The 27251-nt window shown below is 58.1% G+C and overlaps 2 protein-coding genes across 2 annotated transcripts in view; both read left to right on the top strand.

The window, feature by feature from the left end:
* Nucleotides 1-22556, top strand: part of LOC130264290 (uncharacterized) — a 41362-nt gene extending 18806 nt beyond the window's left edge. The window contains exons 7-8 of the mRNA XM_056512342.1: nt 22245-22324; nt 22535-22556. Of these exons, the coding sequence (XP_056368317.1) occupies nt 22245-22324; nt 22535-22556 (102 nt within the window). The remainder of the gene's footprint in view (nt 1-22244; nt 22325-22534) is intronic.
* Nucleotides 1612-26621, top strand: LINGO3 (leucine rich repeat and Ig domain containing 3). Its single transcript, XM_056512848.1, has 3 exons — nt 1612-1663; nt 11133-11236; nt 22535-26621. The coding sequence occupies exon 3, from the start codon at nt 22568-22570 to the stop codon at nt 24380-24382; it is 1815 nt and encodes a 604-aa protein (XP_056368823.1). The 5' UTR covers nt 1612-1663; nt 11133-11236; nt 22535-22567; the 3' UTR covers nt 24383-26621.
* The last annotated feature ends 630 nt before the right edge of the window (nt 26622-27251 follow it).

The following is a 27251-nucleotide window of genomic DNA, read 5'->3' as shown; positions in this document are numbered from 1 at the left end:
AGCGACCAGCAAGGCTGAGAGCAGCCTGGACTGGCCAGAGATGAATGGAGAGGAGCAACAACTCCACCCTGCGAGTCAGAGCCAGGGAGGGAATTGGCCTCTGCCATCCTCAAAGCCCAACTAAGCAAGCACAGCTCAGGAGGTTCGGCAGCAGCCAGGAGCAGCAAGAGGAGAGCTCCGGGGAGGAATGGCAATGGTGAGTGCTGGCCCATGCGGGGTGGGGATGCTCTGGGGGGCTCCAGGTCGTTTTCCCGTGAGCCTGGCATCTCCCTGGCACTGCTGCAAGGGACAGTGGAGCCCAGTGGGGGGCACAAAGGCAGGAGCCCTGCTTGGGCTGGGGGCTGAGCTCATTCCTGGGGTCACGGCTCTGTTTGTGCCCTCATTGCCCCAGTTTGCAATGGGATGGGATGGAAGGGAAATGTCTCTTCATCCACAACCACCTCCACCTTCAGCGCAGAGGGCAGCCCAGGGTGAGCTGCCCCCCAGACCTGGGGCAGGCAGGGTGGGCACCTGCGGGTGCTGGCACGGATGGAGCCCAGGCAGGGCGGCGTGGGGGTACCCGGCTGCGAGGAGGGGGAGTGGGGGAGCCCAGGCACGGTGGTCGGGGGTGACATGGGGTGGGAACCTCAGGGAGGGCACTCCGAGGCTTGGGCACCCCAGGCTGCCCAGGGGACCCCCTCCCCTTTGCTCACGGCTGCGCGGGGAGGAGACCCCCGTGCCCTTCCCTGCGCTCCTCTGGGTCTGTCCCCGTTCTCCTCCCGGGTCTGTGCCCATTCTCTCCCGGGTCTGTGCCCGCTCTCCTCCGGGTCTGTGCCCGTTCTCCCCTCGGGTCTGTCCCCGTTCTCCTCCCGGGTCTGTGCCCGTTCTCTGCCCAGGGCTGTCCCGGTTCTTCTCCCGGGTCTGTGCCCGCTCTCCTCCCAGGTCTGTGCCCATTCTATCCCGGGTCTGTGCCCATTCTCTCCCGGGTCTGTCCCCGTTCTTCTCCCAGGTCTGTGCCCATTCTCTCCCGGGTCTGTCCCCGTTCTTCTCCCAGGTCTGTGCCCGTTCTCCTCCCGGGTTTGTGCCCATTCTCTCCTGGGTCTGTCCCCGTTCTCCTCCCGGGTCTGTGCCCGTTCTTCTCCCAGGTCTGTGCCCGTTCTCCTCCCGGTTCTGTGCCCATTCTCTCCCGGGTCTGTCCCCGCTCTCCTCCCGGGTCTGTGCCCATTCTCTCCCGGCTCTGTGCCCGTTCTCCTCCCGGGTCTGTGCCCGTTCTCCTCCCGGGTCTGTGCCCATTCTCTCCCGGGTCTGTGCCCGCTCTCCGCCCGGGTCTGTGCCCGTTCTCCTCCCGGGTCTGTGCCCATTCTCTCCCGGGTCTCTCCCCGTTCTCCTCCCGGCTCTGTGCCCATTCTCTCCCGGGTCTGTCCCCGCTCTCCTCCCGGCTCTGTGCCCGCTCTCCGCCCGGGGCCGCGCATCGCCCCCGGCCCGTCCCTCCCCCGGCCGGGCGGGGGGCGCGGGGGGCGGCTCCGCTCTCTGCCCGCCGCTGCTGGAGAGGCGCTGCCGCCGCCGCGCCGCCCCCGGGGACGGGCCGGGGCCGGGCCGGGGTCCGTCCGGAGCCGCCGCCGCGCCGCCCCCGGGGCTGCGGCTCTGCCCGCGCCGCCGCCGCCGCAGCACGGGCAGCCGAGCGGTGAGTGCGGGGTCCCGGGGCCGGGGAGGGTCGCGCCGGGCCGCACACGTGGCGCCGGGGGGCGGCCGCCGAGCCCCCGCCGCCCCTGGGGACTCGCAGCCTCCCTCCATCCCTCCCTCCATCCCTCCCTCCATCCCTCCCTCCGTCGCCTCCTGCCCGGCTGTGCCCACCGCCCGCGGTCACCAGGCCCCTCCGCAGTGCCCGGGGAGGGGGCTCGGCACGGCAGGGTCGCCCTGGGGTGCCCATCCCAGCCCAGCCCCGCTCATCCCGAGGGTCCGGTACCCGCAGCCCCTTTCCCCGGCACCGCCGAGCGGCTCCGAGCATCGCCGGCAGTCGGGAAAAGCTTTTCCCGTCTCCTCTCGTTCGTGTTTCCCCCCCGGGCGCTGCTGCAGGTCCTCACTCCTCGCCTCCCCAGGGCCCTTCCTGCCTTTTCCCCGAGCATCCCGGGTTTTAGGCGGATTCTCCTGTCGAAAATTCCGAGGGTTGCTTTAGCCGCGGATGTTAGCGGGTTGTGCTTCTCGGGGAAATGGAGCAGGCAGCGAGCACAGCATTCCTGGCTCCTACTGCCGTGCTGGAATAGCAGCCTTTGCCTCTTCCCACTCTCCCTCCAGAGTACTTTTGTGCCAGTTCCTTAATCCACTTGCGAAGTGGATTTGAGCTAAAACCTGACAAAAGGTGCTCCAATTCCCGCGGCGTTCGCACAGGCGGCAGTTGCAGAGGAGCAGCTGCTTTTTCTGTTCCTGCCCAGCCTTACCCTGAGATGAGGTTTTTGGGAAGGAGAAAAGAGCAGCCAGGAAGGGAGAGGATGGCAGCAGAAGGCAGAGTGCCTGTGAAATAGATGGAGAGTGGAGCCGTGCCTGCAGCCTGGCAGCACCCAGAGCACAAACCCGGCCCTGGGGAGTGAGGAGTGCTGGAAGCAGAGCGGCTGGAGAGGGGAGTGACCAGGATTGGGGTCTGTGGTAACCTGGGAACACCAGCCTGGGCCTAGCACAGCTCCTGGCTGCTGCTTGCTCTTGTGGATTGTCTCTCACCCACTCTCATCCTGGCTGGGGATGTGCAGCCTGCAGGATGGAGAGCCCAAAACCCAGCGCCAGCCCCAGTGTCACCATGGGAAAAGCCTCATCCAGGCAGGGAAAGTTCCTACAAACCTCTCAATCAAAACAGGAGGCATTATAAACCAAAAAGTCCTGCAAGAGCAGAGCTGCCCAGCAGTGAGATGGTCTTGTGTGGGTTGAAATTCAAAATAACCCTTTGAGAAGTGCAGGGCCCTTGGGGTTGCTCTGCACCCCAAAGCTCCATCACCCCTTGCAGGATGGAGATGGGATAAAATCCCAGCACCTCGGGGCATGGCAGAGAATGTGCTGCACATCCTTTAAATGGGAGAAGAATTGAAGATGAGTTGGGGAGCTGCCAGTTGGGCAGCCTGGGGTTGATCTGTTTTAATTTTGTGCTGATGTTTTCATCACCAGTGGTTCTGTAGCACTCATAGAGGGGAGGCAGTGGAGCTGCTGCCTCTTGCTGCAGGACTGGTGGAGCCAGCTGGGTTTTGACCAGCTTGGAGAGATGATTTTTGGCCCACCCAAGATTTCTTACAGTTTTCACATTGCAAAAACCCCACTGGGGTGTGTGCAGCCTTTCCCAAAATGCTTGGGTTGTGGGCTGATCTTGGGGGAGATGCTCTCCAATGCCCAGCCTGCAAAACAACTGGAGGAGCATCCCAAGATTTGCAGGAGGCAAAGCACCTTCAGGGAAGAGCTGGCTTCAAAATCAGTAGATTTTGCTTTTTTCCTGCCCTGTTGGAGGAGGGAGCAGGAGGAGGGGAGGAACAGGGGCTGGTTGTGTTTCTCCCTTCCAGGGCATCAATGCTGAGGGTGGGACGTGGCTGTGCTGGGCAGAGCTGGGACACACCCCAGGCACAGCTGGGTCCTGCCAGGCTCAGCCTTGCTGGGGAGATGCACTTTTGCTGATCTCCAGCTGAAGATAGCAGGGCCAGGGGCTTTTTTCCTGTTCTGTAGTGTTTAGAGCTCAGGAATGTCTGCTTTTATTAGCTCTGCTAATTCTGCCTCACCAGAGAGCTCATCCCTGGCTCCAAGGCCCAAACCTAATCCCTGCTCTTCCCTCCTGGGCCCAAATTAAACACTGGACACGCAGCCCAGCAGCACAGACTCAGCACTGGCTGCACTTAAAGGTTTTCAATCCATGTGTTTGGGATGGATTTATCCCAGCTCCTGGCTGTCAGATCACTCCTGTTTCCCCCCCAGCATCCCAGCAGAGAGCAGGTGGCTCCTCTTCTCTCCTGAGGAGCTGGAGCTGCCATAAGGCAGGAGGAGCTGGGCTGCTCCAGCAGCTCAGAGCTGTGCTCACATCCCTGGGATGGCAGAGAGGTGTTGGGAGTCCTGGGAATGATGTGAGCACGTGGCCATGCGTGGGCAGCAGGGTGGGACAGCTGCCACCAGCACGTCCCCAGTGCCACAGCAGCCAGGGAGCCAAGTGAGGCCATCCCTGGGCTTGTCCCCATGACACTGATTGGCTCCAGAATGCTGCTGTGTGCAGCCTGTGCCTCAGTTTCCCTGGTTTGGAGGGTGGCACAGCCAAACCTCTGCTGCCTGTGTGTGGCTGTGGAGGGTGAGGGGCTGCTGAGCAGGCAGGGGGAGCATCTCAGAGCATCCTGCACAGTGTCTCTGCTCCAGGGGGCTGCAGGGAGGGTGGGAGGTGCTGCCTGAACCCGAAGGCCCACGCTGTGAGTCCTGGAAAAGCCCCAGAACGAGCAGGCGAGGGCAGAAATGTTCAGAGCAGAGATGTGAGAGGAGATGAAAAGCAATAAACCCCACAAGAAAGCTTGGAAATGCTGCTGGGAGCCACAGTGGAAGGGAAATGGATTGGGCACCCTCAGCTGATTCCTCTGTTTGTGAAGTTTTTGTAGGATTTGCCTTCAAAGACAAAGCAGCTGCTTCCACCAGGTTTGGCTCAGGGGTTGTGGGACAGGCTGGGCCAGAGCCTTGGCACTGGAATGTGCTGGATTCTCCTTCAGATCCCATTGAAGCCCTGGTGTTTTGGGGCTGGAGCTGGAGCCCCACAGGTGTCCCAGCTCTGTGGGGAGCTGAGCTTGGGCAGGATGGGGGTGGCAAAGGTGGGGAATAGCCCTGGTGGTGGGAGAGCAGAGCCCACCCCAGGCCCAGGCAGGGGCTGCCATTCCCTCTCTCATGTAAAATGGGCAAGCTGGGGACAGCACCAAATTCACCCCAGAACAACCAAACAGAAGAGATCTGAATGGAGAGTTTGAGCAAACAGAAACAGCTTTAGCAGGGATGGGTTAAAAACCAAGCACAGAGGGTCTGGGCTGTGATCCCCAGGTGCCTTGGCATCCACAGGGGCACCCAGGGCTGGACCCATCTCTCTGAGCATCCCCTCCTCCTTCCTCTGCCTCAGCCCAGCTCTTCCCTTGCTTCCCTGCTTTCCTCCCCCTGAATTTTTCATGGCACCACGAGCTGGGCTGCCTCCTGCAGCCCCATCCATCAGGAGGGTTTGGTTTTCAAAGCTGTCCCAGCTCTGCCTGGCTCAGATCTGGAGCACTGGAGCTCCTTGTTCAGCTCCCAACGTGCCAACCAAAATAGCAGCGGCCACATACTGGAGTGGAGAGGAACAAGTGTTACTGGGAATTAAAATGACAGATCTCAGCATCAAGGTCTCCGAGGGTTTGTGCTTTATTAAGCAACAGTGAGTTCATGGGAAAGGACTTTGACTCAGAGCATCAGTTGTGTCTACAAGGAAAGAGAAGCAGGGGCTATATTTAGGCTGTGCTGGGGAGACAGGGCCAGGCACTGAGGGAGGGGAGCTGGGCATCCTCAGCTCCTGGGACGAGCCTGGCCCTGCAGGGCAGAGTGGGGAGCAGGAGGAGGGCCCAGCTCAGCTTTGGGATCGTGGAGTCCCCAGTGGTTTGGCTTGGGAGCACCTTGAAACTCCAGCAGGGACATCTTCTGCCATCCCAGGCTGCTCCAAGCCCTGTCCAGCCCGACTCTGGACACTTCCAGCTGCTCTGGGCACCTTGTGCCAGGGCCTCCCCACCCTCCCAGGGAAGGTGCTGCAGAGGAACAACCCCAGTGCTGGTTCCCCTCCTGTCCTGCACCCCACATCAGCCATGGCCAGGGGTGTGTGGAGTGGCTGGGAGGCTCCTCTAAGCAGGACTCACCCTGGCTGGGACTTGCAGAGCATCCACTGGGCTCAGAGAAAAGGGACCAAGCCCTGCTGTGTGGTCCTCACGTGGCTCCCTCTCCCTTGGATGTGGTTTCCTGCTGATGGGGGTGATTTAACAGATCAATGTTTTCTCTTCTTGCCTCAGGGTCTGCCTCTTCCCACCGCCCCCTCCTATTAAAAATTCATTGTTTCTCCCAGATACCGTTGCTAGAGGGAGACAGGGAGAAATAAAGCAAGTTCTTGGAAAGGAGAAGAGAAAATATTCAGTGGGAAGGGAATTCAGGAAAAAATTAAACCAAATTTCTCCCCTCTCTGCCTCTTGTTGCCCTGGGTGTGTTTGAGCCCAAACTGTCACAGCACAGGACCCTGATGTCCCAGGAAGCTTCCCCAAGGCCTTGAGTGCTTTTCCTGCTCAGTTTGGCTGCTGTTCCAGTCCAGGAGGATGAGGGGGTTTGTGGACTGTGGATCAGCCCCCCTGGCTGTGACACAGAGCTGCTGGCCCAGCTGCCACGGTGGGGATGCAGCATGGACTGAGGGGGTTCAGGCAGGCTTGGGAAGGTTCTTTTCCATCCTCTGAAGCCTCCTGAGCGTGGTCCTCACAGGGGAGCTGAAGGGCTCTCCCTGAGCATCCAAACCCCCTCAGCCACATCTCCAGGGTGGAACACCTCCTCTTAGGTGAGCAGGTTTGTTTTCCCCCAGGAAGAGTGGAAGGAATAATTCCCAGCCCCTTCTCAGAGGAGCAAACCACGAGGGTGCTTGGTGCTCCTGGCCTCTTTTTGCAGAGGGTCACCTGAGCTGACCTTCCCTGTGCTAGGACAGCTGGACACCAACCCTCCAACACTGGCACAAGGAGCTGTTTTGTGTTTTTCCATTTCAATCTCATTTGAAGGGAAGTCCATCTGGTTCCTGCTGTGCTGCCAGAGGATAAAGGGCTGTTCTGGGGTCAGTTTTCCACAGGGACACCCCAGAGAGGTGGTGTGGCCCAGGCCCTGTGCCTGGTGCTGTGATTGAACCCTAATTAGGGGTGTGAAAGGAGCAGAACCCTGAAGGTGGAGTGACAGAACCATGAAATGGAAGGTGGAAGCCCTAAATGAGAGAGAAATTGTGACCCTTTTTCCATAAGCAGGAATATTAACCCAGTGTGACTAATGGAAGGGGAGGATAATCCTGCCTTCCTTATTCCTTATTCCTGATGAGGAGTAGGAGCCTTGGGCTGCTCCCAGGGAAGTGAGTGGGTGATGCCAGCATCCCTCCCAGCCGTGCCCAGTGCTCTGGAAGTCATTCCAGGAGTTACTGGGGAGGTTGGGCCCTCCACATTTCAGGAATTGGTTTCTCTTCTTACCTCCAAGCACCAGCCTTGTGACAGAGCAAGGCTCAGGAGTGTCCCATGGGGTTCAGCACCACTGCCTTCCCCTGCCTTGCTCAGCCTGCACCAACATCTGCAAACCTCTGGAAGTGCAGGTCCAGGTTGTTGTGCTGCAGTGACATGGGGCTGGGATCTGTTGGGTCAGGCTCATCCAGAACCAGACAGTGCTGCTGGTTTGGGGTTTTTTCCATGCCCTAAGGTTCTCCCTGGCTCAGGCTGTTGCTGCCCCTGAGTTCATGCTGGCAGAGCTGTCTCTGAGCAGGGATCACTCCAAGGCCTGGGGCCCTGTCCCTGCTGCCTCAGCCCTGGCTCAGCTGTCTCCACCTCAGTGACTTTCCCAAGAAACAGATCTTCTTTCCTCTGTTTCATTTTTAACATCTCTGCCTCATTTCTCCCTCCATTTCTCTCCCTGGGATAATTTCTGGCTGTGCCCCTAAAGCTGGGAGATGCTGTGTCCCTGCTGTGCTGCTGTGGAGTTGAATTTTTCCTCCTTCCTTGAGCATTTTCCAAATTTTCCCATTTACTTTTGCAGAAAGGAACTCTTTGGGGGCCTGTCACGGAGAGAGGGTTTCAAATGAGCAGCCTGTGACACCTCCCCGTGGTGATGTGTCATTTTTGTTGTTCATATTTCAATAACTAAAGGTCAGCTGGAAACTCAGCTGGCTGGGAAATCTGACATTAATTACACTAATGAGCAAAAGTCTCTGGCTTAATGCTCCTGGATGCCGGGGCTGTGTGACAGCGGCGGGATTTTGGGCACTATCAGAGTCCTGGGATCCATGGAATGATAAAATCCCGGAATATCCTGAGCTGGATCCCTCATGGATGATCAGTGCAGCCCCTGTCCCTGCCCAGCCCCCAACAGCCCCACCCTGAGCATCCCTGAGAGCGCTGTCCAAACGCTCCTGCAGCTCTGGCAGCCTTGGGGCCGGGACCATTCCCTGGGGAGCCTGGGCAGTGCCCAGCACCCTCGGGGGGAAGAACCTTTCCCTGAGCTCCATGCCAGCCCTGACACAGCTCCAGCCCTTGCTGGGCTCCTGGCCCTGTCCCAGAGCAGAGCTCAGCCCCTGCCCCTCTGCCTTCCCTCGGCAGGAGCTGCAGCCCCCGAGGAGTCTCCCCTCAGTCTCCTCTGCTCCAGCTGAACGAGCCAAGTGCCCTCAGCTGCTCCTCAGCCCTTCCCCAGCTCCCTGTCCCTCCTTTGGACACTCTCCAACAGCTTTGGCTCCTTCTGATCCTGTGGTGCCCAAGGTGCCCCAGCACTGGAGGTGAGGCTGCCCCAGTGCAGAGCAGAGTGGGACAATCCCTCCCTGGCCTGGTGCCCCAGCACACGGTGACCCTTTGGGCTGCCAGGACACAGCAGAGACTCAGATCCAACTTGGCACTGACCAGGACCCCCAGGTCCCTTTCTGCAGTGCTGTAAGATGAGCCAGATTTGCTGCCATGCATGGAAGAATTGCTGTGCACATCCCAAGGGATGCTCCTGCCATAGAAGAGCTCAACTTGGGCACCTTGGTCTGGTTCTCTGGAGGTCTCTGCTGATTTCCAGGACATCTGGGTCCTGTTTGGCTTCGGGATTTGCTGCTGATTTTTTTTTTTCAAGGGGATCCTGTGTGCAGAAGTGGAAGCTCCTTATTGTAGAAGCAGATCTCATGTGGTACCCAGGGAGAGGAGAATCCTCTCCTGGCTCCTCCACTGAATTGTCAAGAAAAGAGCTCAAATCCAAGTTTTGAGTAAAGCACAAAGCACAGGAGCAGAAGGTGACAACAGTGGCACAAACACACAGAGGGCCAGGGAGCTGTGCTGGTGTCACCACGTGGGACCAAAGGAGGCTTTAGCCACTTCACCCACGTGCTGGTGTGTCCCCTTTCACAAGGATTAAAATGTATTTGCAGACAAAACCCCGGAGGTAACCTGAGACAGAGGTTGCTACGTGACCCAGGAGCTGCCAAAAACAAATGCCAAGACATCAGCTGAGCCCCTGCTCATTCCCAGGGCTGGCAATGACTGGGCTCACCTGACAAGCCAAGCCCAGGTGGTCTGTGAGTTTAAATTCCATGTTCTGATGTTGGGGTGGGCTGGGAGTGAAGCAGGGAGGGCAGCAGAGGCTGCTCAGTGCCAGGAGCTGAGCACCTTTGGGCTGGCTGCAGGGAATACATCACTGCTGCAATTGGATTGAAATTTTACCTTCTCCACCCCCAGGGCTGGAGCCTGGCCTTGGGGAGCAGCAGCTGAGCTGATGTGGTTGGGATTAACCCTTGCATGGCTGCCCATCAGCCCCAGTCCCTCAGAGCACACACACTGCATGCCCTGGAGGGATTTCCCTGTGGAATTGCACCAGCTGCAGTGTCTGGGGGTGCCACAGCAGGCTCAGGCGTTTCTGGGTCATTTCTGCATCTCAGGGCTTGGTTTGGGTCACTCTTGCTGTTATTTCAGGTGCAGGGTTGGAGTTGCTCCCACACCTGTGTGCACCAGCCCCCTGTGAGGAGATGGATCCTGAGCTTCTCCATCCTGCTGCCAGCCCTGAGCTGTCCCTGTTGTCCAGGCTGGACCCCTGGAGGGGCTGGTGCATCCCCTGGCTCCAACAGGAACCTCTGGTGTGCTCAGGGCAGGGATTTCTGTTGCTGTGGAGGGTTTAGTGCTGTTCTTTTATTGGGGAGCATCTCTGAGTGAGTTCCTGCATCCCAGCTGGGATTTGCATCCTGCCACCCAGGGACTGGATGGGCTGAAGGGCTCAGGGTATCCCACTGACACTGGGACCTTCTGGCAGCTGGGAATGTGGGTTCCTGCCCTTGCAGGGCTACGTGTGGGTCCCTCAGGCAGAGCAGACAAGGGGAAGGTGTTCTGGAGTGGGGAATGAGCTGGGATTGCTGGGCACTGGCTGAAGTCCTGCAGCCTCACAGCCCCCAGGCCTGGGGGTGAGCAGGAGTGTGGAACCCTCAGATTGTCCCTGCACGGCTGAGCCTGAACCTGCAGGTTTGACAGGAATCCCTCTGACCTCAGCTTTGGGGTGATGCTGCTTTCCTGGAGGAATTTCAGCTTTTCCAGAGTGCTGGGCACTGTCAGTCCTCCAGGAACCCCAAAAGTGAGGATTTATTTACCCATAGAGCAGCATGTGGACAGCAGTGGGTTTGGAGAGCTCCATCCTGCCGGGGCTCTTGGCTCTGGGATGTGCCAGGGGTGTGATCCCTGTGCCCCAGGGCTGGCCAACCCTCCAACCTTCCAGAGCTGAGTGAGGTCTGCAGGCACGGAGCAGCTGCATTGTCTCTGCGTGGGTGTCACAGAACAGAACCCAGCCGGGATGTTTGAGGGCTGTTAACCAGGATTTCCACACAAAAGGAGCTATTTAAATTCCCTCTTTCTTTGCAACAGGCAAATTAAGCTTGATCCAGAGAGTTCAAAGCAATTCAGTAAAACCACAGCAAATGTTTTGTTCAGCATCTGCTGCATCGGTGCTGGGAGCATCTCCTGACCCCCCCAAGTCCCCAAAAATGCCCAGGGGTGGACATGGGGCTGGGAGTCCAGCCAGTGACACTTGTGCTTGCCTGTTTGGATGGAATCTCCCCAGATCCGAGGTCTCCTGGCTGTGGGGTTGTGCACTGGGTGGGTTCATTCCCCTCCTGCAGGATTCCCAGAGGGATTCCCAGAGCTACCAGGGCAGGGCTGGGCTCCTCCTGCTGGGGAGAGGATCCTTCAGGGCACAAGTGTGATATAATTTATATTTATATATGTGTTTATGTAGATAAAAGCAGGCAGGCTGCTCACACACTCTGGAGCAGCACTGAGGATGCTCCCCCTCTCTGGGAAGTGCCTGGGTGCCACATCCCTGGGTTTGGAGGGGTTTATTTGGGATTTCTGCAGAGGACACTGGGGGAGCTGACTGACAGTGGTGTCCTTGTGCTTTCTGTGCAGAGGAGCCGAGGCTGGCTGTGCTGGGCACGTCACCACTTGGACATTGCCAGGCTCCAATGCCTCAGCAGATCCCCATGTCGGAGCAGCCCTGGACCTGCAGCACGGTGAGACCTCCCTGGGCTCTGGGGGCATTGGGGTTGTGCACTGGGACATCAAAATGCAGCTCCTTTTACCTCGTGGCCACCCCTGCTTGGTGGCATTAGCCCTCTCATTGTCCCCACCTCCTTGTGCAGACCTCCAGCCTGTTGTCACCACCCCAGAACGAGCAAGAAGTCACTGGTGGGGCTGGGATGTGAAGCTCTGGGGTGCTGAGCTCAGGTTCTGCTCAGGGCAGCAGTGGGACCCCAGCCTTGGCCACTGCTGTCCCTCAGCCTTGGCTGTGCCAGGATCCATGTGCAGCAGTTTGAGGGGCAGTGGTTTGGGGTTTGGATGGATTTGTTTCCTGGGATTTGGGAGTTCCTCAGATGGGAGAGGAGTTCTGGAGGCTGTGCCAGGATCCAGTTTGAGAGGCAGTGGTTTGGGGTTTGGATGGATTTATTCTCTGGGATTTGGGAGTTCCTCAGCTGGGAGAGGATCTCTGGAGGCCATGCCAGGATCCATGTGCAGCAGCAGTTTGAGGGGCAGTGGTTTGGGATTTGGATTTATTTCCTGGGATCTGGGAGTTCCTTAGCTGGGAGAGGAGCTCTGGAGGCTGTGCCAGGATCCAGGTTGAGGGGCAGTGGTTTGGGATTTGGATGGATTTATTCTCTGGGATTTGGGAGTTCCTCAGCTGGCAGAGGAGCTCTGGAGGCTTTGCCCCTGCTCTGCTGTCCAGATGCTGGACAGGGAGTGAAGCCACGAGGCCCTGCCATCCCCTTTCCCTTCCACCATGGAGATTTCTGATTTTGGGATCCTCTTGGGGCTGCTCTGCTGCTGCCCCAGCCCCAGCTGATGCCCTGCAGCCTCAGAGCTGGGCACTGGCGCCAGCGTGTCTCACTCCAGATGTCACCACTGCCATCCTCCAGCCTGGGGAGTTTTGGGATGGCACAGCTGGACCCCCCAGGCTCTCTGGGCCCCTCTGGGATGTGGGCAGCGAGGCCAGGAGGGATCTCAGCAGGGCTGGGGTGAGTCCCCCTGTCCCCTCCCCTCTCTGGGATTGTTTCAGGGGTTGGTCCCACTCCTGCCTGGCTGACAGGGATGGATTGGGATGTCAGAGCCATTTCACCCCTGGAATGGCATTCTGCTCTCGCTGCTCCCACGATCATAATTGGGATGGCAATAAAATCTCCAATGAAGCAGCAGCTGTAGACAGGTCTTAAAAATGCTCTCAGCCAGGGTCTGATGCTGAGCAGAGCTGGGAGGGGGAGGGAAAGCTGTCACTCCGTGCTGCTCCTGGCTGGAATTCCCACTCCAAGCAGGGGGGGGGCTCCACCTCTGCCCCCCTGTTTTGGGGCTGGCTCCTGCAGGGCTGAGCAGTCCTGCTGGACTGGGCTGTTCCCCAGCCACAGCTGCCTGTCCCTGCTGCCCTCAGAGCAGGCAGCTGTCCATCAGTCTGGCCTGTCAGTCTGCTGCTCTGCCCACACGTCCAGCAGTCCAGCAGATTAAAGCCTGTGGAATGATGGATCTCCCTCCACGCTGCAGCAGCCAGGGCTCCAGGCTCCCTCTCAGAGGGAAGCTGGGCACCCCCTGCCATGGATGGAGGCTCCTGTGGGGCTGAGCCCTCAGCAGCAGGTCCTTGCTGAGGGTCAGGGCTGCAGAGAGCCATTTTTATCCATATTGGTTTTATCCAGCTCGGAGGGGTGGCTGGGACTGCCCTGTGCCAGCCAGGTCAGGTGCGGGATTGGGAGGAGATTTTGCCATCAGAGGTGCAGCAGTGGCAGGGATCAGCCCCCCGAGGGACTCAGGCAGCAGCACTGAAGTGCTGAGCTTGAACGAGCAGGTCTAACGAGGGCTGGCACGGCTGGGCTAGATAGACGGACAAATGGACAGATGGACAAATGGACAAACGAGGTCGTGTGCTGGGCAGAGCCCGTGGGAGGCACTGGCACTGGAATCACAGCAGGGCAGGGCTGTGCTGGGCAGACTGGGCAGACTGGGAGCAGTGCTGGCACTGAAATCACCATCCAGCAGCAGGACAGGGCTGTGCTGGGCAGACTGGGCAGATTGGGCAGACTGGGCAGACTGGGAGCAGTGCTGGCTCTGAAATCACCATCCAGCAGCAGGGCAGGGCTGTGCTGGGCAGACTGGGCAGACTGGGAGCAGTGGTGGCACTGGAATCACTGGGAAATCACAGTCCAGCAGCAGGGCAGGGCTGTGCTGGGCAGACTGGGCAGACTGGGCAGACTGGGAGCTGTGCTGGCTCCGGGGGCCGCTGCAGTCACGCCCCCCGCGCTCCGCACGCCCCCGGGCAGCGTCATCCATCGGCTCTGGAAGTGCCTCATTACAGCCTCTGCCTTCCTGCTCTCTAATCCATCATCCTGCCCCGGCCCCTCGCTGCTCACCCAGCTGGAGCTGCCTGGCTCGGGGCACTGGAGGCACAGGGACCCTCCTGTGACCAGGGCTCACGTCCCCCTGCTCTGAGCCTGTGGGTGGTGTGTCCCCCAGCAGGAGGGGACACCCCAGAGTGTCCCCAGCATGGCCTGGGATGTCCTGCCTGGCCAGGCTCTGGCACATTCCCTGTGTCCCCTCCCAGGTGGCTTCAGCCCTGGCTCTGGCTTTGCTCCTGGCTTTGCTCCCAGGCTGTGTTTTGGTGCAGAGGGTGAGGGATGAGCCCAGGAGGGGGAGGCAGCTGCAGAGGAAGGAGCCAATTCCCCTCCCTCGTTTAATGCTCTGTGTTTGTGTCTCTGTGGGGGCAGGAGCCCTTGCCAGGAGCTTTTCTCCTGTGCCTGACTGTCACATCTGTGCTGCAGCAAATGTCACCTGGGCCCTACAACCGAGTGCCAGGACAGTTACCAGGGGTTTGGGTTCCTTGTCCCCACTCCCAGGCTGGGGACAAACCTGGGACCAGGCAAGCCTTGGCCACAGGTTGGTCTGGATGGGCACCTTGGGCTTGGATGGGTGGGCGAGGACAGAGCTGGACACTGTGGCCAGCACCCAGTCCTGCTGGCAGACTGGGATGGGAGAACATCAGCAAGTCCCAGTGCCATGGGCTGTCACCCTGCATCTGCCTCCCAGCCCCTCCTCATCCTGCCCCTGATGCTGATGGGCTTCTGCAAATTAAAAGTTCTCACCTGAGCCCTCAAAGGAGGAGCCCCTGCTGCCCAGCAGGGACCAGAGCCCCTGGGTGAGCTCCAGGGCTCCTGGAGCCATCAGTGGAACAGCTCAGTGACAATGGGCTGGGATGGGTGGGTGGGTGGTGGGTGGGCTGAGGAGGGAGAGTCCAGCTCAGCCTCTGCCCTCGAGGGCTCCAGCAGCTTCTGAGGCTGCTGAGCTCCAGCTCAGGGTCACTCTCAGCCACATTTCCCACCATCAGCTGGGATTCAGCTCTGACTGCTGGCTCAGTCAACCCACCTTGGGTGGAAACAAGAGCCCAGCACCCAGCTGCCCTGCCCCCTCCCCTACTTTAAAGAGTTACCCACTTTGCTAGAGAAATAGAGATGCTCCTGGAATATTAAACACCTCCCCAAAGCCCCTGCTCTGATGAGTGGCTGCTGCTCCTCGTTGCCTGCTGCAGGCAGTGACCTTTCAGAAATGTTGTACATTGTGGTCGTCTCTAAATGTCTCCTCTCCTGGGAGCATCTTGTGGAGATAGAGATTCAGACATGATGTCTGTCAAGAAGAAAAGCAGATTGTGGCCAATCTGGGGCTGCCTGTGCAGTGTTGCCTGGGCCACGTGCTCAGGAATCAGAAGGTTGTCTCTAAAAATAAGCAGTGGCTCCTTTGGGGTTGTCTCCTTGGTGCTGTGGCTCAGCAGGGAATCCTCAGTTCTGAGGGTTTGCAAGGGCTGGGAGTTCCCACGTGGGAGAGGCTGGAGAGGGGATGGGATGGGATGGGATGGGATGGGATGGGATGGGATGGGATGGGATGGGATGGGATGGGATGGGATGGGATGGGATGGGATGGGATGGGATAATGGGATGGGATAATGGGATGGGATAATGGGATGGGATGGGATAATGGGATGGGATAATGGGATGGGATGGGATAATGGGATGGGATCTGGGCTGGGAAAACAGCTCCTGCTGCAGACACCAGGGAGGTTTCAGCTCCTGCTGGAAACACCAGGGAGGTTTTGGGTCCTGGTAGAGACCCCAGGGAGGTTTTGGCTGCTGGGTCAGACCCCAGGGAGGTTTGCTGGGCAGGAAGGGCAGATCCTGCCTCCCTGGTGTCTCCCAAGAGCTGGGGGTGCCGTGCAGGATTTGCTGGGTGAGAGGCAGGAGCTGCCACTCCCCAGAATAAATCCCTCTGAGGGAGCTCCCCGTGCTCTCCTGCCAGCCCTGCAGTCACACCTGGGGGTGTCTGTGGTGACCCAGCCACTGCCTGGCTCCTTTCATGCTCCCCTCCCCATCCTCTGCCAGGAAAATCTGCTTCTGCTTGAGGAGGGGACACGAGGGTGACACCAGGAGCCCAGCTGGGCTCTGCTGGGGATGGTCACTTGGCCACTTCACAATCCTGTAAAAACATAATGCCCCTAAAAAAATTAAACCAAACAAGAAAACAGCCTTATCAACACCTAAACTGAAAACCATGACATTAAATAAGTGTACCATATCCCCTACCATACACCAGCTACAAACAAAATAAACAATAAACTATTAAAAACCTCCTTAAAAACATTAAATAACAAATCTTTCAAAAATTAAAGACAACATCTAACAAAAGCCACTTAATTAATTAAAACCCAAAACTCTACCAACCGAGCAGGCCCTACCCAATCTAAATCCTTACATACAACAAGCAAAAACAAAATCCCAAGAATACATATAAAAAATTTGTTTAAAAAAACCCAGTTTAAATCAATTCTGCCTCAATTACAAACAAACCCATTCCTTAACCTCTTTACTCAAAAACCAAATTGCACATAGTAAATAGTACTGTATATATTAAATTTGTTTTTTGATTTTGTGTTTACTTATAGGTGGGATTTTTTTTTTGGTGATTTTGGTTCTCCCTTTGCTCCTCCAGCCCAACCCTGACCCAGAAAAACCTGCTGAGAGTGGCAGAGCCAGGAGAATTTGTTTCCCAGCCAGCCCCTGATGGGATTAGGAACTCCTGGATAATTCCCCATTAGATCTGGTGATTGATTTCCTTCCTTCCCACCCCCAGCTCTGTCCTGCTCTCCCTGTTTCAGCTGGATTATTTATTCTCATGCTTGGCTTGCTAATTGCCTGATCACCAGAGCTGAGGCTTGGGCACATCCCTGGCCTCCTCTGACCCTCCAGCTTCTGCCTCTTTGTTTCTGTCTCAGCTCTGATTTAATCCCCTCCAGGCCCCAGCATAAACCAGGATCTTTCTGCTGCCCTGTGCAGAGGGAGAAACCTGCTGGTGTCACCCAGGAGCCAGGGAAGGTGCAGGGGATGCTCCTGAAGCTCCTCCCTGTCACCTCTATCCTCCCCATGCCCCCCTGCCTTTTGTGGGGTTTTTCCAACCCCACTGATTTTGCAGACTCAAGGCAAGGGATAAAATAAAGCTGCAGGAGCCAGAGGTTTGTTTTTGGAGGGTGGCACAGGTCACTCATTTCAGTGCCCTGGGAGCTGTCTCTGCTCTGAGATTGGCTTGGATTCCCTGACTTCCCATTTGGGCATCAAGCTGTGCTCTGCCAGCTGTGAGCAGTGCCAGCACATCCCCCTGGGGATCCCCAGCATCCCTGTGCTGTGATCAGTCTGGTGGGGGTACCAGTGGAGCTGAGCATGGAGCAGACCCCAGGGACCCTCATTTTTTGTCTTTTCAGCCTAAAATCATATGGGGTGAGGGGTGTTTTTGGAAGGTGTAACTCAGGGTTTCCAGCAGGGAAGAAGGAGCAGATGTCTGGATGGGCTTTGGCACAGGACTGGGGTCTGGGCTCCTCCCAGCTCTGAGGAGCTCTGTCCTGGGGCAGCTCTGGCTGCAGTTTTCCCTTCCCCATGGGCAGAGCTTGGAGCCAGGGAACTGTTGGCATCAGCAGCCAGAGAGCTCCATCCTCTGCTCCTGCAGCTCAGGGAGCCTCATGGAGCTGCTTCATCCACGAATTCCTGCTCTGGGAGTTGAGATCTCACCCAGCTCACAGCCCAGGACAGGGATAGGGATAGGACACAGAGCTTGTCTGATGGAGAGCCCAGCAGCAATCCTGGCAAGCTGTCAGTGAGCTGGGAAACACCCCAGGGGTGCCTGGACACCCCAAGCCAGGGCTGAGCAGGGTGACAGTGTCTGTGAGGAGCTGGCACAGCCCAGCAGGGTTGGCATTGCCTCCCTGGCATGGAGCCAGGCTGGGGACACAGCCAGGCAGTGAGGAAGGTGTGGGGACACTGGGCTGCCAGGCAGGGCTGCCAGTGGTGAGTGGGCAGCACTCAGGGTGTTCCCAAATGCATTTGGCTGCTGGTGTTGGTAGGAGCCCTCTCCTGCCTCCTGCCAAGTTTGGGATTGTCCTGTTTGCAGGACAGGTGTCTGCCAATAGAGGCAGAAGCTTCTCTTTGAAATGGGGAATGTAAACCCTCTCCCTCCAAATTATTATAATTTTGAAATTAAGGGGCTCTCAGGCAAAGATATGGGAATTAGGAATAACAGTTCTTTACTGGGAAAATTAAAATAGCAATGCAGTATTACACAGAACAATCCCAGCCCTGCCAGAGTCAGAATCCAAGCTGACACCCGTCAGTCAGTCAGGGTGTTGGCACAGTCCCATTCAATGGTGGCTGCATCCTCCTGCAGGGGCAGATGTGGTTCAGCTGGAGCAGTGCTCCTGGAGAAGGTGCAGTTTCCTCTGAAGCTCCAGGGATGATGTGCAAAGGTCTGGTTTTCCTCTGGAATCCAGTGCAAAGATGGAAACTTGCTGTCCAAAATCTCAGTTTTTATCTGGGTAGGAAAGGCTTGGCTGCTCCCCTGGCTGGAGCATCTCCCAGTGGGATGATGGAATTTTATCAGCCATGCCCTGGGACTCACTGGCCATGAACAGGAGATATCTCCTGGAGGGAGGATGGGCTGTGGGAAGATAAAGATGATTGCCCAGCTGGTTTAAAGATGGCCCATGAGCAGATAATGTGTGCCAGGAGATCAGGGTCACTGCCCCAGCTGGGTTAACAGATGGGACAGAATTCACATTTCTGGCCACACCAACCCAACACAGGGATACAGAAATAAAGACCAATAAAAACTCCAAAAGATAACACAGGGTTCTGCAGGGGGGTGAACATTTCTCTAGCATGAGCCATCCTAAGGAAGGATTTCTTATCTTAGGGAAGAAAGTTCCAAGGGGGCTCTAAAGGAGTGAACCATCCACACTGGGGTTATCCCCCCTTGCCTGTGTTCAGGGTGGGGGTCCCACCATCACTTTCTGCTCCATTTGCTCCCTCCCTGCCCTGGGGTCTCCATCCTGTCCTGCAGTTCCCTGGAAAGGTGCAGCAGCATCCCCTGGTTGTCTCTGGTCCCTGCCATGGAGGGGCCTGGCCTGGAGCAGCAGCAATGTGGTGCTGGGACAAGAAGGGCTCAGCAGGAGCATTTTCCATCCTGCATCTCAAGGGAAGGATAAAACAAAACCTTTGTCTGGCTGAGGTGTTTGTGCTCATGCAGTGTCTGAGCAGGGGAACCTGGAAGTGGCAACATGGGCTCGTTTTTCAGTCTTTATTCACAAAAAGGGAGAAATAATGGCAGCTGAGGAGCAGGTGCTCTTGGAGGAGCTGGCAGGGCCAAGCTTGTGCCAGGAGCTGTTTGAAGAGTGGAGAGGGAGCAAAATCCCATCTGCAGGAGTCAAGGAATCCCCGAATGCTTTGGGATGGAAAGGACCTTAGAGACCATCTCATTCCACCCCTGCCATGGCAGGGACCCCTTCCACTGTCCCAGGCTGCTCCAAGCCCTGTCCAGCCTGGCCTGGGACATTTCCAGGGATCCAGGGGCAGCCTCAGCTTCCCTGGATAACCCCAGGCCAGGGTGGCTGGAGAGCAGCAGCTCTTCTGTGCTGCTGGTGGCTGGGACAGAACGAGCCCAGTGGTCACAAATCTTGATGGGGAGTAGGGAGTGAGGCAGGGAAGGCTCCAGGGGCTCACAAAACTGTCCAATTGTCCAAATTGTCCAAAATTGCTCTGCTCTGCTTCCCCCTTCACAGCCCCTCAGCCTGGGGCTTTGCTGGCTTTGTCCCCAGCCCGGCATGCAGCAAGCTTGTTATTTTTAAAAATAAATTAAATGAGGAGGAGAGCCTCTATCTAGGCCTTGCTCTGGATGTTAATTGCCCTGGCTCCCCAGGGGCCGGGCGAGCCGGGACAGCGCCGCACAACCGTGTAATGAGCTGGTAATGAACAGCCCGGCTCCGCCTGCCTCTGCCGGGACAGGGCCGGACCGGCTGTCCCTGCAGGGGACAGGGATCGGCAGGGAATGGCTGATCCTGCAGCCCCTGACCCCGCTGGGCGGTTTGTGGGGTCCGTGGGCACCCGTGGGTGGGTGTGGGCAGCAGGGCCGGTGATGCTCTGGCTCCGGAGAGGGAAGGTGAGCCCAGGGCTGCGGCTCCCGCTCTCCATCTGCCAGGGAAAACAACCCCAGCGGGGCTGGAGCTTTGCTTAGAGGATCAGGTGGCCGGAGGAGTAACCAAAAGTGGAGTTGGGTTACCCTGGGCTCATCCATAATGAACACGGGGCAGAGCCTCGGGCAGGGAGGGGAAGGGCTGGATCCCCCCCGGGGCTGGCAGGGAGGGATGGTGGGCACGGGGACACGGGTCAGTGGGACAGCATGAAAGGGACACCGCTAGAGAGGCACCAGGGCACCTTTCTGTGCTGTAGGGACACTGAACAGGACAGTGAGGTGTCACAGAAATGGGGAGCGTTTTGTCCTGTGGGTTTGCAGGATGCTTGGGGCAGAACAGGAGTGGGGCTTCCAAAACCGGGGAGCCAAGGGGAGCTGCCCCCACCTCACCCCAGAGCCAGCTCAGGCTCCTGGGGCCACCAGCCAGGCACAAAGTGGCTCTCCTGGAAGGTGTCCAGGGGGCATTCGGGGACCTCCAGTCCTTTGGTGCAAGGGGTGAAGCTGAGCAGTGGGGAGAAAGGGGCAGGGGCAGCAGTGGGGTCAGTGGTCCCACCCCCCTGTGCCCAGCTCAGCTGGTAATCCTGGGGTTGTGTGAAATGGTGATGCTTCCCTCTTGGTCTGATTCGCTGGAGGAAAAAGGGAAATGTGGCAAAATTAAGACACACACACAAAAACAAAAAAAAAAAAACAAAAAACCCAAAAAAAAAAAAAAAAAAAAAAAAGGTGCCATAGACTCAGAATAGAATTGTTGAGGTTGGAAATCCCTCTAAGATCATCGAGTCCAACTGCTACCCCAGCACTGCCAAGGTCACTGCTTGTCCCTCAGTGCCATATCCCCATGTCTGTAAAAGATCACAGAATCCTGGGATACCCTGAGGGGAAAGGACCCTCAGGGATGATCAGTGCAGCCCCTGTTCCTGCCCAGACCCCCCAACAATCCCACCCTGAGCATCCCTGGGAGTAGTGTCCAAACTCTCCTTGAAGATCACCTCCCATCCTTCCAAACTTGCCCTTGAGCCGTGGGTTTAATCCCAGAGAATTGCTTCTCTCAGGCAACAGGATCAGGGCAGGAAATCCTCCATGGGGATTGCATCCTTCCCTGAGCACTGAGAGTCAATAACCCCCAGCCCATGGGGACAGGAGGGAGGGTGACACCAGCCTTTGGTGTCCTTTGTCAGCACAGTGGGTGTGAGATGCTGTCCCTGCTCCATCAGTGTCACCCCTCTGGGGGATCTGGGGTCCCCATCACTCTCCTTCTGTCACCCCCTAAGCCAAGATGGGCGTTTTTGGGACATTTTGGGCACTGGGGACCTGCAGTGGCAGCGGGGTGGAGCACTGCAGCCACATCTCTGCTCTGAGCAGCCACAGATGTCACCTCGCCCACATCCTGCTGGGCTCCCACAGCTTTGTGGTCCCTGAGGTGCCCAGAGGGACAGAAGGGGCTCCCAGGAGGTGCAGCTTGGGCTCCCTGGAATTCAGAGCACTCGGGGGCATCAGCCCAGTTTGTCCCAGTGGGAGCAATGGGACAAAGTCCCCCATGCTGGAGGTGTCTGTGCCCACTCCCTCACCTCCACAGGGGTGCCTGGAGGGGCTGGCTCTGCTCTTGGAACCCCAAATATTCTCCTGCCAGGCTCAAAAACACCCCGCAGCTCCCCAGCCGAGCAGCTCTGCCGCTTAATTAGGTTAATGACCGTGCTGCATTAGGGAAAGGCGGCTGAGGAGTTTGCGGTGGCGCTGGGAGCTGCGTTTCCCGGCGGATTTGGGGCACGGGTGGGGACAGGGAGCGGGGAAAGGGGAAGCAAAGAAAAGGGAAAGCGGCGGCGAAGTGCTAATCCCTGGAAAGGAGGGCAGCGGGGGCACGGCGGGGCTCCGTGTTAATCCCTCCTCGGCAAAGATTGTGCCGGGGCCGCCTTAATCTGCGCTCCGAGGGGACGGGAGGGGGATGGGGACGGGGACACGGGCGGGGACAGGACTTGGATGGAGATGGGATGGGAACAGGGACAGAGACGGGGACGGGGATGGGAACCGGGACAGGGACAGGACGGGGATGGGGATGGGGATGGGGATGGGGATGGGGAATGGGGAATGGGGACAGAGACAGAGACAGAGACGGGGACAGAGATGGGGACGAGGATAGGGACAGGGACAGGACGGGGATGGGGACACAGACACAGACACAGACACAGACACAGACACAGACACAGACACAGACAGACAGAGACACAGAGACAGAGACGGGAACGGGGATGGGGACAGGGGACCAGCGCCACCGAGCCTCCCCCATCCTACGGGACCCCTCCAAGCCGGGGGCCTGTGGAGAATTTGTGCCACTGGATGAGACCTCACACCAGGAGCAGAGGGCGTGGGGAATCCCACCCGTGTCACCAGAGGGAAGGGGACATCCCACCCTTGTCACGAGTTGGCAACATCTCTGCCAGCATCTCTTTGCTCCCGCCCTGCCCTTGTCTGTGCCCCTCATTATCGCAGGGTGCTCACGATCCGCTCCGCCCTGCCTGCACCATCAGGGGCGCAGGGGGGGCTGAGCCCGCAGGAGCCGAGGCTCAGCTGTGCGTCTGCAGCCCTGGCTCCTCTCACAAACCTCTCCCCCTGCCTCGGTTTCCCTGTTCCGATGGAGAGTGAGGCTCGTTCATCCCAGCTTTGCACAGGGCAGGATGGTGAAAGGGATCCAGAGGGACTCCAGCTCGGGGAGCCCTGTCGGTGCTCTGCGGGGCCGGGCCGGGCTTTGTCCCGCTGACTCGGCTCTCTCTCCGTCACAGGCGCCTGGCAGAGCGGCAGTGAGCCCCTAGACCATGCCCCACACCATGAGATGGTGGCTCCCGGCGCTGGCGCTGCCCGTGCTGCTGCTGTCCCCGCGGGCGGGCGCCTGCCCCGCGCGCTGCGAGTGCGCCCCGCAGCTGCGCTCCGTGCTGTGCCACCGGCGGCGCCTCACCGCCATCCCCGAGGGCATCCCCACCGAGACCCGCGTCCTGGAGCTCAACAAGAACCGCATCCGCTGCCTCAACCCCGGGGACCTGGCCCCGTACCCGCTGCTGGAGGAGCTGGATTTCAGCGAGAACATCATCTCCAATGTGGAGCCCGGCGCCTTCAGCAACCTGTTCAACCTGCAGACGCTGCGGCTGCGGGGCAACCAGCTCAAGCTCATCCCCCCGGGGGTCTTCACCAAGCTGACCAACCTGACCCTGCTGGACATCAGCGAGAACAAGCTCGTCATCCTGCTGGACTACATGTTCCAGGACCTGCGCAACCTGAAGAGCCTGGAGGTGGGTGACAACGACCTGGTGTACATCTCGCAGCGCGCCTTCTCGGGGCTGCTGGGCCTGGAGCAGCTGACCATCGAGAGGTGCAACCTGACCTCCATCTCGGCCGAGTCGCTGTCCTACCTCCAGAACCTGGAGGTGCTGCGGCTCCGGCACCTCAGCATCTCCGCCCTGGAGGACCAGAACTTCAAGAAGCTCTACAACCTCCTGCAGCTGGAGATCGACAACTGGCCTCTGCTGGAGGAGGTGTCCCCCACCAGCTTCCAGGGCCTGAACCTCACCTCGCTCTCCATCACCTACACCAACATCACAGCCGTGCCCGCCGCTGCCTTGAGGAACTTGGTGTACCTGCGGTACCTCAACCTGTCCTACAACCCCATTAGCACTGTGCTCAAGGGCTCCTTTAAAGACCTCATCCGGCTCCAGGAGCTCCACATCGTGGGCGCTCTCCTGGTGTCCGTGGAGCCGCAGGCTTTCTCCGGCCTGAGGCAGATCCGGCTGCTCAACCTCTCCAGCAACTTCCTGTCCACGCTGGAGGAGAGCACCTTCCACTCGGTCAACACGCTGGAGACGCTGCGGGTGGACAGGAACCCCCTGGCCTGCGACTGCCGCCTGCTCTGGATCCTGCAGCGGCGCAAGACGCTCAACTTCGACGGGCAGCAGCCCATGTGCTCCTCGCCGCCCGAGATCCAGGGCAACGCCCTGCGCGACTTCCCGGACTCGGTGCTCTTCGAGTACTTCACCTGCCAGAAGCCCAAGATCCGCGATCGGAAGCTGCAGCACGTGACGGCGCGGGAGGGTCAGTCCGTGTCGTTCCTGTGCCGCGCCGACGGCGAGCCCGACCCCTCCATCGCCTGGGTGTCGCCGCAGCACCGCATGATCACCGCGCGCAGCAGCGGCCGCGCCACGGTGCTGCCCGGGGGCACCCTGGAGATCCGCTTCGCCCAGGTGCAGGACAGCGGCACCTACATCTGCATCGCCAGCAACGCCGGCGGCAACGACACCTACTTCGCCACGCTGACGGTCAAGGGGCGGCCGGCCGACGGCGCCCACCGCGCCAACAGGACTTTGTACCCCGGCGACTTCAACGACACCTTCCACAACGACACCCAGGTCTTCTTGAAGTTCACCTTGGACCTCAAGACCATCCTGGTCTCCACGGCCATGGGCTGCATCACCTTCCTGGGCGTGGTGCTGTTCTGCTTCCTGCTGCTCTTCGTCTGGAGCCGCGGCCGGGGGCAGCACAAGAACAACTTCTCCGTGGAATATTCCTTCCGCAAGGTGGACGGTCCCACCACCACCACCGGCCAAGGAGGGGCCAGGAAGTTCAACATGAAGATGATCTGAGCCTCTGCCGGGGGAGAGCCGTTGTGTTGGGCACAGCCGTGGTGGGGCAGGGCTGGGAGGGCTGCGGGGGCACCGGCCGTGTCCCGGAGCTGGCAGCGACCTCGCTGTGCTGGGACATGGCTGGAGACAGAGGTGCCACAGGCCAGCAGGGTCGGAACCGTGGGGACCTCAGGGTCGGGGAGGGATGACCCCAATGTCCCAACCCTGTGGAGAGCCCTCAGGGCTCAGGGGCCGTCCCAGGGGCTCCTGATGTAGTGAGGTTTTTGCTACCAACTATGCATTTCTTGAGCCAAAAGATCAGCAGTGTTTGGGCCTGGGAGAAAAATGCTTCCTGTTTTTCCCCCACCCTTTCCCTTTTTTTTCTAAGGGACTCTTCAGAAAACTTTCCTGGTAGTTGTTTGTGGTTCTTTTCTTGCTGGGGGTTTTGGTCCAAATTTTTTTTTTTAATGGATTTCCAAGAGAAATGTCTTCCGAGGCAATGTGGGACTGGGGAGGTTGTGCCGAACTGGGGGGATAAAGACAGACAAAGACAAAGACAGACTCCCCCACCCCGGGCACGGATGTGCCTTGAGAGCTTCTCATCTGTGGATTTAAGATCCAGCATCTGCCAATGTGGGTGCCTGGGGACACTCCTGCACAAGCAATAATAACCCTCCAGGGCCAGGCTCTGAGGAGGTGTCAGCAAGAAGAAAAAGGTGGAAAAAAGGCAGAATGAGGCCAAGATGGTTAAAATCAGGAAGAGCAGCCCCAGGGTGATGCAAGCCTCTCCCCCCTTCTCCCCCCATCTGCATCTGCCCGAGGGGGGCTGAGATTCCTACAGGTTCAAAAGGCACTTTTGGATTAATTCTCTTTGAGTTACAAAGTTGAAATCTGCAGGAGAGCAGGACCTGGCTTATCCTGTGCAGGCCCAGGAGAGAAGAGGAGAGAAAAGCTGGGAGCAAGCAGTCCAGGAGAACGTCCTGGCTGACACCTCCATCCCAGATCCTGCACCCTCCAGCCCTGAGGACCACGGGTCAATGGCCCTGGGGCTGCTCCCTGCTGCCATGGGGGTGGTTCCTGCCTTCCCATCCCACCCCTTCCCTGGCTCTGCCTCAGGACGTGGATTTTTGTGTGTGGGAGAAGGAATGAACCTGGAATGCAAGAGCCTGGATGTGACCTGGAGGATCCAGGAGTTCATTGCTTCCTTCTCCTCTTTCTCCTCCCGTGTGCACCCTGGGGTGGTGCAGGTCCCACCTCTATCCCCATTCCTGCAGGGATGTTCCCCACATGGATGTCCCTTCTCCAGCCATGATGGTGAGGCTGGAGCTGGAGGGGGCAGCTGCCCATCCCCTGCCTGGCATCCCGGAGTGGCACCAGAGCATCTGAAGGGTTGGGAATTGTGGGGCACAAGTGGCTGCTCAGAACATCCCCCCAACCCTGTTCTGCTCTCACAGGGTGCCCCCCATCCATCCATCCATCCATCCATCCATCATCCATCATCCATCCATCCATCCATCATCCATCCATCCATCATCCATCATCCATCATCCATCCATCATCCATCATCCATCCATCCATCCATCCATCATCCATCATCCATCCATCCATCCATCCATCCATCCATCCATCCATCCATCATCCATCCATCATCCATCATCCATCCATCCATCCATCCATCATCCATCATCCATCCATCCATCCATCCATCATCCATCCATCCATCATCCATCATCCATCCATCCATCATCCATCATCCATCCATCCATCATCCATCCATCCATCCATCCATCATCCATCCATCATCCATCATCCATCATCCATCCATCCATCATCCATCCATCCATCATCCATCCATCATCCATCATCCATCCATCATCCATCCATCCATCATCCATCCATCCATCATCCATCCATCCATCCATCATCCATCATCCATCCATCATCCATCCATCCATCATCATCCATCCATCATCCATCCATCCATCATCCATCCATCCATCATCCATCCATCCATCCATCCCTCCATCCCTCTCTCCCTGCCATGGCTCTGGCTGTCCCCTGGCCCCACATGCCCGGTGTCCCTTGTCCCCAAGCCGTGCATGCCGTGTCCTACCAGGGTCCTGTTTGGTGTCTGGGGTTTTTTTAACTTTGGGAGGGGGTTGGGAGGGGGTCGGGCATGGACCCTCACAGTGGGAGCAAAGGGCAGTGCAGACCTGGCACAGTTTTCTATGTAATGAGCATGTCAGATGTATTTGTGAGCAAAACAAAAAAAAGGGAAAAAAATTGACTTTTGTGGCTCATTTGGGTTTTTCTCCCCCTTTTCTTCCTTATGTGCCTCGATAAGAAAAGGTAAAATCAGTGGGCAAAGCCTGAGCAGGAACAGCACAATTCACAGCTTTGAGCTCTCCAGACCTGCTGCAGCCTGGGAAGCCCCTGGAATTCCAGCAGACCTTTCCTCCTTCCCGGGGCTCTGCTGGGATTTGCAGCCCCTGGGTCTGTCACCACCACCATCCCACAAACCACACATAAACAATGTGGAACCACCTCCCAGAGGGTTCCAAAGTCCATATTAATAACTAATCAATGATTAATGCACGTGTGCTAACAAACTGCTGCTGCTATTAATCGATTATTAATTATTAATGCAGCGTTTATAAGGATGTGCCAAAAGTGGAGGGTGCACAGTCAGCACCTCAAGTCCTGCCTGCAGGAAAATTGGGGTTTGGGGGGGGTTTAAAAGGAGTCACACCCACACAAGAGTGGATTTGGCACACACGGAGCCACGTCCCTGGGATGGGGCTGGAAAATTGGGCACTGGGAGCCTGTGCTGGGGAAACTGAGGCACGGGGGGAGGGCACCGCAGGGGGGCCGTGGGCAGCGGGGAGGGGGA

This window comes from Oenanthe melanoleuca, chromosome 28 (genome assembly GCF_029582105.1).
Source record: "Oenanthe melanoleuca isolate GR-GAL-2019-014 chromosome 28, OMel1.0, whole genome shotgun sequence".
NCBI classification, from domain to species: domain Eukaryota; kingdom Metazoa; phylum Chordata; class Aves; order Passeriformes; family Muscicapidae; genus Oenanthe; species Oenanthe melanoleuca.
This window is presented reverse-complemented; position numbering and strand designations above follow the sequence as displayed.

What these genes read in the sequence shown, in the direction of transcription:
- LINGO3 (XM_056512848.1), top strand. Translation starts at nt 22,568, where the DNA reads ATGCCCCACACCATGAGATGGTGGCTCCCGGCGCTGGCGCTGCCCGTG.